Source organism: Sebastes fasciatus, chromosome 24 (genome assembly GCF_043250625.1).
Source record: "Sebastes fasciatus isolate fSebFas1 chromosome 24, fSebFas1.pri, whole genome shotgun sequence".
In the NCBI taxonomy this organism is placed as follows: domain Eukaryota; kingdom Metazoa; phylum Chordata; class Actinopteri; order Perciformes; family Sebastidae; genus Sebastes; species Sebastes fasciatus.
The window spans coordinates 9,240,502-9,255,886 of record NC_133818.1 but is presented as its reverse complement, the minus strand read 5'-3'; the positions used below and the strand labels follow the sequence as shown (position 1 = coordinate 9,255,886).

Genomic DNA, 15,385 nt, shown 5'->3' with positions numbered 1-15,385 from the left:
CTGTAAAAACCAAAACAATGAGCTTTAACAACACCAAAAAAAAGCTCTGTAGAGCTGAGTGGAACTACTGTTGGGTGATAATTCTCTTGGGTTTGTTACCAACAGAAACACATGCACAAAACACTATATAACACACTAAAGGAAAAGGAAAAAGAACAAAATCATAATAGGTCCCCTTTAACGTTCGCTGTTGATAATTATTTTCTTACATAACCCGTTGTTGTCTTTTTCTTTGTCCTTCATTTTCTTCTCTATGCTTTGGCAACACAATGTCTTTACATGTCACGGCAATGCAAATGGAAAACAGAGAGATGGTGATTGTACATAGCAAGAATCTAAAGTGACGGAATTGTTGACAGGCTTCAAAGTGGTATTCGAGGTGTTAAACACACACACACACACACAAACACAAACACAAACACACACACACAAACACACACACACACACACACACACACACACACACACACACTCATAAACTCAACCATGCATGCTCACACTCAATATATTCACACACACAGAGTGAGAGCCTCTCCATCTCTACCTGAGATCAGTCGGGCTTTCCTGTCGCCCTGCAAGTCTCTAAATCTCCGCGCCGTGTCTAAAATTGGAGCTTCTTGACAATCCTGTTGTCCTGACTGAGTGACGGCTTTTGTCTTTGCTGACAAGTTGTCAGCGGTGACGGCGCTCAATCTGCCGGGTCAAACGAAGAGGGCTGGGGGGGGGTTAACGGGAGCTGTTCCCCACAAAGCCACAACATTTAAATAACTGCGCTTTAAACAGATGCAAAGCTCACCTCTAAATCTCCATGCCCTTTCCAAACAGGCATCCTTGTTTACTTGTTTCCTCTCGAGTTACACCAGAATCCCCACCATCAATGTGGCTGGCTTTGTCACTCACATAAACAGGAATGCTTTTTTATTATATTATTATAAATGTGTGTGTATATATATTTATATTAGTCTGTGGCTTATTAAACTTGTCAGACACACTTGGCCCAGGAGAATTTTTCACAGTGTGCAAATGCTGCCAATTGGAGCTGGATTTGCCAAAAAACTTTTCTTGTTTTTAATTAATCTCCTCCCAGATTACCCTGCCAAATGATGATGTCTTTATAATATTATCCTTAGGAAAAACAAAGATTTTCCTCCTGTCAGTCTCAGGTTTATCCCCTTAGACGCTATTACGGGACACAAATTAGCCCTTAAGACGTGATTGATGTTTGGAAATTGAAAATTGAGGTTTTGATTGTATTGTGTATTGATGCGAGGCGGGTGTATGGTTCCTCCGGGTGAACCAATACAACGTCGATACACTGTGGAGGTTTAGTATGCGTGGTAAATTCTTATAATGTGAGCGTGTTTTAGCACGATTACATTATCAATACCTTTGGTTTCACCTTAAAGGTGCTATCGATAACATTCAGCCACTAGATGTTGCATTTTCCCTCCCCCATTCCGTTGCATTTACTTCACAACAAGTCATTGCCAGACACTTGGGAAATACACTAATTGGTTTCCTTGCTGAGAGTTAGATGAGAAGATTGATACCACTCTCATATCTGGAAGTAGGGGGAAATTGCTACCATGGCTCTGTCCAAAGTTATAAAAATCCATCTACCAGCACCTCTAAAGCTCAATAAGTAACACATTGATTGCTCACCCAACCATCTCAGGGGAAGTCCCCTTCTGTGAAAGATTGCTTCCTTGTTTGTATTTTTACCCCTCATCTTTCCTCGGTCTCCTTTAAAGATTAAATATCATTTCATTATTGTTTAGCCTGTGTGAATAATTTCATGACTGTAGCCGTACAAGGTCAAACAAATTAACTTTATTTGACATGTCTCCCACGGTCCACAGACGCCTGTAACTGACAGAACAACCCAGTATCATACCAAAGCATGTAATAGACCCACCTGTCCACCAGAGGATAGCGTGTCAGTGTTACCTTTGAATATGACTTTGAAAATGGCCATGTCAGTTTTTCCTTGCCAAAATTTAGCGTAAGTTTGGAGTGTTATTTAACCTCCGTCACAACAAGCTATTATGACATGGTTGGTACCAATGGATTCTTTAGGTTTCCTAGTTTCATATGATACCAGTATCTTCACTCTAGCTTGAAAACTGAACCAGCTACAACCTAGAAAATCGCTAGTTGCGTTACTGCGTTAAAGAATTTACTGGCGTTAAAATGAATTTGCGTTAACGCGTTGATTTTGACAGGCCTAGTAATCACGTTTCACTTTTAAACGAGTGAAAATTAAGCTTGTTTGCCAGATCAAAAGAGCAACGAAAAACATCTAAAGAGGTGATTTATCATTATTCACAATAACGTCACGACACTACTTTGTCACGTGTTTCTTTCCTAGCCTGAGAATGAAATATCTTATAACCTATAACCTAAATTGTTAGGGATTGGGAACGTCTTCACATCGTGTTCTCACAGACAGAAACACCAGGTGAAAAACCCTTTGACTCATTAGCATTGATTAGCACATCCCTATCCAACCCAGATACAGTGTAATAGTCTCATTGTTATATAATATGGAACGGTAAATCTCTTTATTGGCAACGAATTAAAGGTACTAATCACACTTTTTCTGAAAGTTATTTCAGTTTGAAACTCACATGGATGTGGACTCTGGACTTCAGTTTGGTGGATATTCTCAGGCCCTTTCATTAGGTATTCTACCGGAGTATGTTTATTTTCCACGTTAGGAACAGGAAATCCATGTGCAATTTCAGCGGGATTATCAGCAGTGTGCAGCTTCTCCACAAGCCTGATAAACCAAGCTTTACTCTTGTCAATGTGCCGGGGCGGGCTCCCGGAGAACACCCTGTGTTTCATATATGAGGTCGGTAAACAGTCATGATCACAGCAAATAATGTGGAGAGAACAGACATAAATGCTTCCCGCGGGGTTATATAAACCATGATTCTCCGTCATATCGTAGAAGCATGTACGTCGGAAGAGAGAGCATATAAGGTCGCCGGTTTAAAAAGCGGACCTTTGCCGTCGCTTTAGGGCAACATATGTTCAAGTAAGAAGGAAACGGAGGGAATAAAAGAAAGACAATACTTCCACTTGTCTTCACACTGGTTACCTGCGTCTTAACCGTTAAAGGCTTCTCGCTCTATTCTCCCGAGCCTCTGCACAATGGGCACTGCACTGAATTGCCTCACTTTGCATTGGCTGAGGTCCCTTACCGGCCGTCTGCAGGAGCGGTGTCTTTGAAAAGGGTTCAAAGACATCTTGATGGAAAGCATACAGAGTACAAGATGGGTTTTTAGAGGGGAGCAAAGGTTTCACCTAGAAAGGTACACTCAACTCCTCCTGGCAGAATGTTTTAAATCATTCACTACGTTGAGAAAAAAAGAAAGTTGAGCAGCTTTTACTGGCAATATTTTTAACTCGAGAGGGGCACCGTGAGTATGTATCTCCGACCTATACAGCAGCAGGTTTTTAACATATTGAAATCAGTTTAGGAGCTATGGAAGCTCATTATTTTGAGATACTAAGTCATTGTTTTGACAAACTAAGTCATTGTTTTGAGATACGAAGTCATTGTTTTGAGATACTAAGCCATTATTATGAGATACTAAGTCATTATTTTGACAAACTAAGTCATTGTTTTGTGATACTAAGTCATTATTTTGAGATACTAAGTCATTGTTTTGAGATACTAAGTCATTGTTTTGAGATACTAAGTCATTGTTTTGTGATACTAAGTCATTATTATGACATACTAAGTCATTGTTTTGAGATACTAAGTCATTATTTTGAGATACTAAGTCATTGTTTTGAGATACTAAGTCATTGTTTTGAGATACTAAGTCATTGTTTTGTGATACTAAGTCATTATTATGACATACTAAGTCATTGTTTTGAGATACTAAGTCATTATTTTGAGATACTAAGTCATTATTTTGAGATACTAAGTCATTGTTTTGAGATACTAAGTCATTGTTTTGTGATACTAAGTCATTGTTTTGAGATACTAAGTCATTGTTTTGTGATACTAAGTCATTATTATGACAAACTAAGTCATTGTTTTGTGATACTAAGTCATTATTATGAGATACTAAGTCATTATTTTCAGATACTAAGTCATTATTTTCAGATACTAAGTCATTGTTTTCAGATACTAAGTCATTATTATGAGATACTAAGTCATTGTTTTGAGATACTAAGTCATTGTTTTGAGATACTAAGTCATTGTTTTGTGATACTAAGTCATTATTATGACATACTAAGTCATTATTATGAGATACTAAGTCATTATTTTCAGATACTAAGTCATTATTTTCAGATACTAAGTCATTATTTTCAGACACTAAGTCATTCTTTTGAGACAGTTTTTCATGATGACTTACAGGATCAATGAAAACAAATAAGCACGTTTCCTAAAATGTCGAACTATTCCTTAAAGACAATCTGAGCTTCATATCATATCTTTTTTTGTTGTTTTTTGTCAACATGTCATAGTTTAAGTAGAAGCCCTCTCACTCTCCCGCTGTCTGTCTGTAGTTGTGTATGTTTCCTATGAAGCACTGCGTGTGAAACTCATCTCCGCTGTGTGTGCTGAATCATGAAATGCCATGATATTTACAATGCTAACAAGCAGTGATTCCAAATGCCAAACGTCTCCCTGCTCTCCGCCGCGTGAATGAAGGATGTACCCATCAGTGTCTGTTTTTTCCCCCAGCTCTCAGTGTGGGGACGTCTGTGTCCATAAGACTACCGTGACATAAGGTTAAGGGCATGTTGGGTACCTCGATAGTCGACGCTATAAAAAGCCAACCCTCATCCCCCCCCCCCCCCCCCCCCCCCCCCCAAGTCACTCCTATTTTTTTTTTTACGAAGGGGACTTCTAAAATAAAACCAGCTGTCACTGGACGCCTGGGCCTCATTGAGCTGTAGAGCGCACTGCTGGAGCTGGTCTCCAAGCCTCACTGTCCGTCTCTGCCCAGGATCTGCTCACCGCGTTGGGGTTAAAGCTGGGCGACTAAGACCCTCTCTTTTCCTGGAGGTCCTTTTTCTATCGTGTTGGATTCTATAGTTGTTTGACGTACAGAGCAACCTACACAGTTAAAGAAGGTAAGTTATGTATTTCAAGGCCTGATTCTTGTATCAACACACTTGTCAGCGCGGCTCTTTAAAAAGGAATTTTCAAGTGGAAGGAGACAGATTGGAAACGGTAGAAGAGACATTTCAGCTGATAATGAATCGGTTTGATGTGGCAGTGTAAAAAAACGGTGAAATATAATGAAGCGGAGGAGAGGGGGAACATCAGGTGCCGGAGCTCTATAAAGAACGAGCCGTGATATTTGCAGTTATGTTTCCAGGATTCCACTAGGATTGGTCATAAAACATGCATGGGGCCTCCTTCCTGTTTCCTTTTCCACCCCGTACGTAACCGGCAGCAATCTGATCTGGAATATTCTGAAAGCAGAGCAAATCGGGAGACAAAGTGCTTAGCCCAGCATGAAGAAGCGCCCGAGGGGCAATCCGGGCCTCCATGTAAAGAAGTTATTTTGATAGATTTGACAGCTCAATTATTGTGCCTGTTTTGCTTTTCGCCCGGTGAGGAAGAAATCGCCCTCCGCGGCTGACATTTCAATTAGTGGAGCTCGATTTGGCTCTCCTGTCAAACCGCGCCAGCCAAAAGCTTTGGCCGGTAAGCACTGAACAGAAAATTGGGTTGCTTAAGGCTTGGGTTGTTCGGAGAGGGCAGAGAAAGGGGTGACACCTCTGTGATTAGGGGATGGCCTCTGCTTGACACAGATCTATGGGCCTTGATTTAGCTTTGAGCTCGCGGAGCCATGCTGCCGTCTCTTGCTCTCTGAAATTACTCTCTTGTTCTTTCTCTCTCTTTCCTGGGCACGTTTTCTCTTCATTGTCTCTCGCACTCGCATCACAATTCCACCCTTCACCCTCCTCACTTCTTGCCGGCGGTGGCAGCACCTCACCTCGTGCAGCGGCCGGCGAGGAGGAGGCGGCGACAGGGAGGTCATTAGCCCCCGGCTCGGCTCAATATAGCCACGCATACCGGTGGCGGCGGCGGCGGCAGCGTGGCCTCCGCACGTTGACTTTCCACGGCCTTTCTCTCACTTTCATTACCCCCCCCAAGCCCGTGTGGCATTGAAGAAATAAGAAGCTAATAAATAATAGTGAGTGAGGTAAATGTGCCTCTAAGCAGTTCAATATGATCTCTATGAAAAAGCACAAATGATTATATGGTTATGCGCACGCCTCTGGGTTCAGCACACATGACAGTGCAGCTGCGCACACCACGAGCTCTGCGCTCTGGAGGAGCGTGCTCTTGTCAGTCTTGTCTGTATTACGAGATAAGTTAGTCACTATTTTGAGAAAGTTTCTCATTATTTTGTGATAATAAGTCATTCTTTTGAGATACTAAGTCATTATTTTGCAATGATACGTCATTATTTTGCGATGCTAAACCATTATTTTGAGATACTAAGTCATTATTTTGTGATGCAAAGTCATTATTTTGCGATAATAAGTCATTATTTTGCGATGATAAGTCATTATTTTGACATACTAAGTCATTATTTTGCTGGCTTTGTCCAAGTTTAAAACACAGATCTAATAGCAACTCTAAAGCTCACAAAAGAAAACAGTAATTTGTTCAGTACACCAACAGAACAATTTGGTTTCACAGGAAGTTACGTTGCTATTTCTTGGCGATCAACACCGGAAGTCCCGGCCGCTGTTTACCAAGAAATAGTTCCATCATATAACTCAAAACCATAACCCTACTGTACTTTACCGCGTTCTGTGTGAAAAGCCTATTAGCCGGTGAAAAAGTAGTTCTGATATCAATAACCACACTGTAAGCAGAGACTTGGCCTTCATTATATCGGGGCATTTTAAGCAATGAGAAAAGCTATTATTAATGCTAATTAAACATCCGTTGGTGCCAGTACTAATTAGTGGCAGCATACAGAGATGGTGACTTTCAGATCTTCGAAAATATCCCATTAGAAGTTCTTAATTTTTTTTTGTTTTCTTCCTTTTATTTCGCTCTCGCACAAACGCTTCCACTCCATAAATCTGCCCGTCACAGGGGAACATGACGCTGCAGACGGTTATAAAAAGACGAGGTCTATTTTTTTTTCTTCCAGTCAGCCCCCTCTCCCGTCTCCTCGGAGCCGTGGTTACCTCACCTCCATGCTATGGCAGCTTTGCATACGGCATTCCCTTCCAGGAAGCCAGAGATATCCACGGCGCTGTTGTCACGGGCATCAAAAAGCCTCTCTGACAGCTCCAGACCGTGACGTGTTACGTTTGTCTCTGGTGATAAATGAGGGCATTATCCTTGTGTTTCTGTCATCGAGCCGGTATGAGGTTACACGTCAGCCTCAGGTGTAGGATTTCTGACCCATATTTATAACATGTTGCCCCCGTTTATTCTTAGACGCTGCCGTCTCGAGCTGCCTATTTTCTGCCGGGTTATTGGTTACCACCGACATGCCGGACGTGGCAGAAAGCTAAAATTGGTGGGATGAGGAGAGCATGCTCTTGTCAGTCTCGTCTGTATTAAGGTCACACCAGTAAGCGGCACAACAGAAATTCATCCGTGCTTTGTTACAAAATATGTGCATATAGAAGCTCGGTGACTTATGCTGTGTTCAAGACAATTTGGAAACGTAAAATTGAACGCCATTCCAAAATTGGAGTTCCAATCCATCTAACCCGACTTCACGGAGAAGTAGTTGTCACACAACAACGGAAGCCCACATCGTAAATGGAAAACCATCAATCAAAAGGCAACGTTAAGTATATTTGCCTTTATTTAATTAAAATAATACATATAGTAAAACCTGTTCTGCATGTAAATTGAATACATTGAGATAATTTGACGCCGTCATTATTAAATGGTAAATAGACAGTTAATTATACTCAATTAATAAAAAAAAATAAATAATTTTTTACAGTTAACAATGAAGTTATAATTGTTAAAGTTGACTATTTATTAGTAATGCTATAATTTATGTACTTAAACAATTTATTGTGACACACATTATAACATTTATATAATCTATATATATATTTGTTAATAATAAAGATATTATTTGTAAACCTATAAGAAATTGTTTAGATGTAAAACATCTATAACATTACAGAGATGTTTGTACCAGATATTTGTAACACTGTTAATGCTTAAAGCTGAAGTAGGGTTAGAGCAAATATGATTAAAAAAAAGTTATTTTTATAAAACGGTCGCTATATTGTGACAGTAGTTCATGAAACAGGTAACCTGGGAAAAAAATCATGTGCCTCTGTGTCCTCCAGTGTCCTCCGGTGCTCCTAACGGCAGTTGCAAGATTTCACAGACCGGAGGAAAACAAGCACTAAGAGCTGAATGGTCAAACTAGGCAGCGCTGATCAAATATGAATCAATATTCTGTTACGTTAATGCCTATTTCTCATCTCAGATGTTTTCAGAATCATCTCATAGTGCACAGTTTAGTTGTAAAATGAGAAAATTTGTGACGCTGCTCAGCAGCGCCGCTGAAATTCGTATCTATGTACACAAATCAATACATTACATTTCGTGACTATTTCACAAACCGCTGTGCGACTGGGCTGAATATACATATACACTAAATGTAGGTGGTGTCTAAAATATTAAAACTTTACTTTTTTTCTGATCACAACTGCTTAAATTCGCTTTCAGTTTAATAAATATGTCTGCATAGTTGTAGATGACGGAGACGTTTCCACCAAGAAATGGCCAGAGGCAAACAATCCGTAACGAACGTCGACACCAAACCGAAGCCGAACGCTCATCAATCACAAAGCGCGAGTGTGTGATACTCCGAATTGCTCAGCACATCCCCACGGATAGCCAATTAGAGAGGACCACTGATTTTACATTTGACTTTTTCTGTGCTACAAAGCATCATTAGCAACAGAGAAGGCTCCATTAAGGCTCAGCATACACCCACACTGGACCTTTTAGCTCTTGGAATGTTCTCTCTCTCCGGGCGGCAACACCGTGGGATGATGGAAGACCCTAAATAGAAATGATTCCCTCTCATTATGTGTTCACGCTGGAACCTTTTGACATTTTGAAAATCCTCCTCCTTGTTGTGTTTTCCCACTAGGTTATTACATATTTTCTCATCCACATGTATGCATACTAGTATACAGTAGAGGTTCAGCACAAGTTGTACTTCAAAAACTGATTGAAAAGTCTTGTTAAATGCATGTGGATGCCTTGCTGCTGCGGTAGAGTAGAGATTAGTAACAGATTCAGCGCTTAGCGGTATAGGACATACCGTTCATGCTGTCCTAACGCCTCTCTTAGTCCACATATAGTATGTCTATGACTACACTGGCTTGATATAGCGCTCTCCTGGTAGCCAAATCATCTGAAAGAAGGAATCAAACACCCACTGGACTTTTGTCTCTTTGTGCCATTGGTTCAAAGAGTTCTCTATACCAATGGCTCCCAACCTGGGGTTGCCAAAGATCACAGGATTTGTCTGCTCTGACGCTGACAAAATTAGATTAGCACATGTATAACTAAAATTGTAATAGCACGCTTACTGGATAATTTAGACAAAAGTTTGTATATAAAAGTATTTTGATATATATATATATATATATATATATATATATATTTTTGCTACTAAGTAGGACACATTCTGTTTATACTTGGTATTTCTAAGTACTTTTGTTGCCTAAGCCTAACTGAGTAGTTTTATTTTGAAAAGACAGGAGCGGAAATTGACGTGTGTTGTTGGACAAAAAAGTTATTTTTATAAAACGGTCGCTATAACGTGACACTAGTACATGAAACAGGTAACCTGAAAACAATCATGTGTCCTCCGGTGCTCCTAACGGCATCTGCAAGATTTCACAGACCGAAGGAAAACAAGCAGTAAGAGCGGATCTGAGGCCCGCTGTCCAGCTGCCGTCTATGAGAGCCGGCTGTCAATGCCTCGCGAACTCCGACCAAACGGTCAAACTAGCACAAAAAGCCCGAAAAATACCTTGATGAAAGTCGTGCTGAGCGTTACGAAAAAAAGGGAAATTTGTGTCTATCAAATAGATGAAATTTCGTGACTATTTCATTATATTTCCTTTCAACTTCAGCATGATTATGTAACATTTTACTAAGATGAGCGTCATGTCTTTGTGTTTGTGTAGCTGCAGCCGGCGCCGGTAGATCCACGCCAGGACGTCCAGAGGACAGGGCCCCGGACGCCGAGGACCAGGAGGGTGAGCCGGTGTCGGTGAAAGAGCGGCTGGCGATGTATCAGGCTGCCGTGTCCAAGAAGGAAACCAGCTCTGCCGCGGTAAGACGATACTTCCACGTGGGAGTAAGGAGAGACGGCAGGGAGGATGTGCAGGCAGCCGGGGAGACGGCAGACAGTCACAGATAGCTTTGGATTCAATTATTGAATTGGCAATGTGGCATCGCTGATGTTTATGAACATTTAATTCTCCCCCAGAGTATAAATCTGCTGTCTCTGAACGCTGTCCTGCCTGTAGGCTACCGTGTTGAACAGGAAAAGGTGGGGTGGTGGTAGGAGGGGTTGGTGCCACAGGGCTCTGGTGGGATGGTAGCATTATTTGTCAAAATGTCATAAAGCTCACCACTGGATGGGAGAACCAAACCTCTGGAGTGTGAATGGGAGCCGGGGGGTAATCATGGAACAGTCATTTCTTACAGGGCTGTTGTTTCAGCAGGAGATATCATCCATTTCTCAACATACATTTAGACATTAAGGCCAATTTCTACAAATAAATACGTTATTTGAAAGTAGAATTGCTTATAACGGCGTAACCGATGATCTGTATTACTGGATCTCTTCCATAAACGCTCGTTGTCATGTTTCAGATGTCTATAGCCGTGTTTCCATTCAATTGTCAAGCGAATTTTAAGCAAAGAAATGTGAATTTTCATCAACTGGTTTGGAGCAGATAAATTCGGCGTACAGCGTAGTTTGATCAGAACTTGGCGCTATAGGCGACACATGGCTGTAATCCGCCAGTAAACAGAGTAGAAGAAGAAGTAGAGGTTGCGAACCGGAAACCTGAACGTGAGCTAAATGTTCGGCAAAGGCGCTTCCATATTCCATATCTACAATAAGTAATTATAATTATACGTAGTCGGGGGTATATAGTGCTCCGCATGTCCGTCCGTCCGTCCTTCTGTCCGTCCGTCCTTCCATCCGTCCATTCACGTGTCACACTTTCGTACCGGAGCAGAATTTTTGACATTTTGGCCAAAAAAAACCTTTTTTTTTCGACTTCAATTTTGTTTCTGGAGTAGAACTCGGAAACTATTTAACTTAGGAGCTTCACATTTGGTGTGATGGTTGACAGTGTAGTGTAGTTGTGCCATTTGGGGGTTAGAAGTCAAGAATGCTAAAAATCTTTGAAATTTTGGCCAAAAACTGTTATTTTTTTTCGACTTCAATTTAGTTTTTCGGAGTACAACTCGTTCCATTAGTTCCAAAAGAGCAAAACCTTTGGCCCTACTTTAGCAGGGGTCAAGCAGTGAGCGGGGGTAATGGAAGATGGGTAATAACACTGATTTATCAAGCATTGCATTGCAAATATTAACATAAATCCAAAATGTCATTGCTGGGACTTAAGAAATGCCCGTAGTTGCAGAAACACCTTTATACGTGTAAAAACTTACATACAGTCCCTTTAAATGTGACAAGTGATATAGGATGTACTATTTAGAGAGTTGATTATATCGTACATACTGATTATTTGTGTCATAAAGGGAAACTGTTGCATTGCTGAGGCCTAACAGGTGTATATATATATGCAGTGGCTATATACAGGCAGGGATTATCCACACTCACACATCTTATTGAAAGAAGCATCAATCACCACGTCAGAGTGGTTTTAACTGCATCTGCAGAGAGAGAAAAATCAGCAAATTCGGACGAACTCACACAGCCAGCACATCAGCAGGCCTTCACACTTTAATTAAACACGAAAATATGTCTGAATATCCCTGAGTCATTAGTCATTACCAAGAACAAAAAAAAAGCCTCGGCGGCTTTGAAGAGCCAGCGTGCACTTTATGAACCCAATAATTCAACTGTGTGAGCAGTTAGTCAGCCAAGGCCACTGCAGTAAGTCAGCTCAGTATCTAAAACAAAAGCCTTATATACCTACCGGAGAATGTTCTCTCTCTCTTACAGTACATAACCGCTTGTTCCTTATTTACTACAAAAACACACAGAGGTTTGGTGTGCTTAAAATGCATGCTGGGGTCTTTGTACACGATGACACAGAACAGTTTTACAGTAATTATAAAAGAAGCGGTGATAAAAAACAAATTTAAAATCTTAAGATAAAGGCTTTAAAAAACGAATTAAGAGTAATAATAAGTGAAAGTTGTCCTCTGCTGTGCAGCGTAACTTGATTTTATGAGTGGTGATTTTCAGTGAGTGCATTAACTGTCAGCTGGTCATAGGTCTGCATAGTAACAAGCCACTCGGGGCCGAGCTTTACAGCCGTTTCAGAGCAGATGAGAGGCGTTGTTAACATAACACAGAGTGCTTTTTCAACATCACCGTAAAGCACCGCCTCGAGTGGCTTGTTGCTTTTAACAACTATCTGACAAATTCAATAAATATTTTATTGGTAGTTTATTAGTACCGATAGATAAGCATATTACACATTGTTTGTGTGGCAGTCGCCCCGGCCTCATGCGGTGTCTGCCGACAGCTGAACAGTAGGGAGGAGGTCTTGTTTTTCCTCTATACCTTTTCAGCTGTTGTCTGCATGTCCACACACAAAGTGACAAGGTGTTTAAAGATAGCAGGACGCTTGATGGACACCATTCAGTCTGTCCAGTCTGTCTTCCAGCAGCCCCGTCTCCTCAACACGTTTTCACTCTCCCACTCCGTCAAATACCGACGTTTGGTCAGTGCCCCTCGGCGTCCGTCTGATACCAGACTGATACCAAGTAGTTTTGTTCCGTAAGTACACCTACACAACAAAACTACTTGGTTAGGTTTAGGCCAATCTTGGGCAGGGCCGGCTTAAGGCATAGGCCATATAGGTGGTTGCCTATAGGGTGCCACCTTCTGGAGGGCTCTCCACACGGACTGTTTACCTGCATTCAACCAAAGTCTGCTTAAACGTGATTGGCCAACACTACTCGGACTACAAAACGGACACCACAACGCTTCCGATACCAAATTCTTGTCTTGTTGCCAACATATTCTGCATTCATATGCAGATATCTGGTTATAGAGATTAGGTTTAAGCACCAAAAGGACTTAGTAGCTTGTTACATAACTGGGGTTAGCTAAGTACAGAAGTTATGTAACAAAAGTAAAGTCATCGTTGACATTTCGAGGTAAACCCCAAAACTAAGTAAACCTACATTGTAAGTTTATTTTGAAAAGACACTGTATGCGTGTAATGAGTGTAAACTATATATTTCCTGTGAGCACGAAAGTTTATTTTGAAAAGACACTGTGCATGTAACTATGGAGGACAGAAGCCATAATACAAAATAAATAAATAAATGACTCGGAAAGTCGTGCAGAAATGAATAAGTAAATAAATGCATAAATAAATAAGAAATAAATGCAAAAATAAATTAATAATAATAAAATTAAAAAAATTATAAAAAAGGTAAATTAAACAGAAGAGTAAATAAATAAGGGAATTAATACAAAGATAAATAAATAAAGAAACAAATTAAATCAGAAACATCCATTTATGTCACATTTTATCAATGAAATTATGGCTACATTTATTTTTAATATTTTTTTTTCTACATTTAATGACATATTTATTTATTTATTTATTGAGTCATTTATTTATTTATTCATTTATTTTTTCATTTGGCAGGTTCCATCCTCCATATGTAACGAGCAGAAAGTGATACGCTGTCCCTGACACAAAACTGACGCAAGAGGGGAACCTAGAGCGTCACAGTTTGAAGCGTACAGTAGGGCCACTGACCAAGCGTCTGAATTTGACGAGCTGGAAGCGAGAACGTGTTGGTCTCCTACAGATATCTGTACACATACAACTAATCTGCAACAGTAAATACTGGTTCGATTCCCCGCTGTTTGAACCTGTCTGAATGCAAGCTCAGATGTGGATTTCCTGTCACATCACTGCAGCTATTGTACCCAGAAGTAGTAAAATATTGATAACATTCCATAAAATGTCGCTGACCCGAACTCCTCCGCAATAACTTGCAAATTGCATTGTAGCCCGCATTTGCATTAAAAAGGAAAGTGTGTGTGTTCAACGCCAACACACACACTTTCCTTTGCGAGCTTCGCATATTGCAGTTTCCCAGAAGCTCTATATATATATATATATATATATATATATATATATATGCAGAAGCCTACATATAAATGTTTTATTAAGAAAGTAATTGACAATTCCGAAAGGAGATTATTGTATCAAATAGTCTGTGTGTATTGGTGCCCAGATCTCATAGTGTGAGGGCTGCATCCTCCATACTGATGAGGTTTAGAAAGTCTCCTCTCTCTCTAAAGAAACCAGGCTTTTGTACTCTCCAGTTTTAAGGAATAATTCCTTCTGCGGCTCAATAAAAAGTATTGAAAGGCCTTTTTGTTCCATTAAACTGACTAATCTGAAAGACTGAGTTTTCTATTGATGTTTCGCTCTCTGTTGCCGGATAGATACGGGGAAAATAAATCCATTAAAATTGGGCGCTTGCCATCTTTTGCTATTTCTGAAATTTCTGCCAGAGATACACACAAAAAAAGTTAATTTATTGTATTTCTTTTCAACTCGTTGTATCACAAAGATGTTTGCATTTGACTGCTATCTTTTCTCTCTCTCTTAATTATCTTCTGCTCTTTTACACCATCACAAAGGAACCACCTCACTCCACTGTTAATGTTTCACAATTACAGCATTCACGGCACGTATAAAAGAACACAAACACTTTTAAAAAGCATTAGCATAATGCCTTTGCATTCACTTTTATATTAGCATAAGTGCATGTATAACATATTCACAATCAATGAGAGCAGAGAACGGTTCACGCCGGGGTCAGATCCAATCTCGTAAATCTCACGTGATGTACAGTGTGTTTAATCCATAACACGCGTACAGATGGACGTCCAGGTGTTCAGCTTATCTGTTTTTTTCTGCTGATAGGTGATGGATGAGTCGGAGGCTTGCTCGCTGCCCGGCGGCCTCGCCAGCGTGAAGAAGCAGTTTGAGAGCCAGGAGTTCGCCTCTTCATCCTCTCAGTCCAGCGTCGCCCAGTTTCATTACGAGCAGAGATCCGTCCAGGTGAGAATGGAATCGCCGCTGAACAGGTTCTTAAAGATACTATGAGGAACCTTTTTGAAACTAATACTGATGCCTCTGCTCTGAGGAT

General features: G+C 40.5%; 1 protein-coding gene across 5 annotated transcripts in view; it reads left to right on the top strand.

Annotated features, from left to right (window-relative positions):
* Positions 1–15,385, top strand: part of xirp2a (xin actin binding repeat containing 2a) — a 61,292-nt gene that overhangs the window by 31,092 nt on the left and 14,815 nt on the right. For 4 of the 5 annotated variants that reach the window (XM_074627765.1, XM_074627762.1, XM_074627766.1 and 1 more), the window contains 2 exons: positions 10,180–10,328; positions 15,160–15,297. In XM_074627765.1, the coding sequence (XP_074483866.1) occupies positions 10,180–10,328; positions 15,160–15,297 (287 nt within the window). Of the gene's footprint in view, positions 1–4,912; positions 5,098–10,179; positions 10,329–15,159; positions 15,298–15,385 lie in introns of those variants that run through there. The other variant, XM_074627768.1, reaches the window with a different exon arrangement.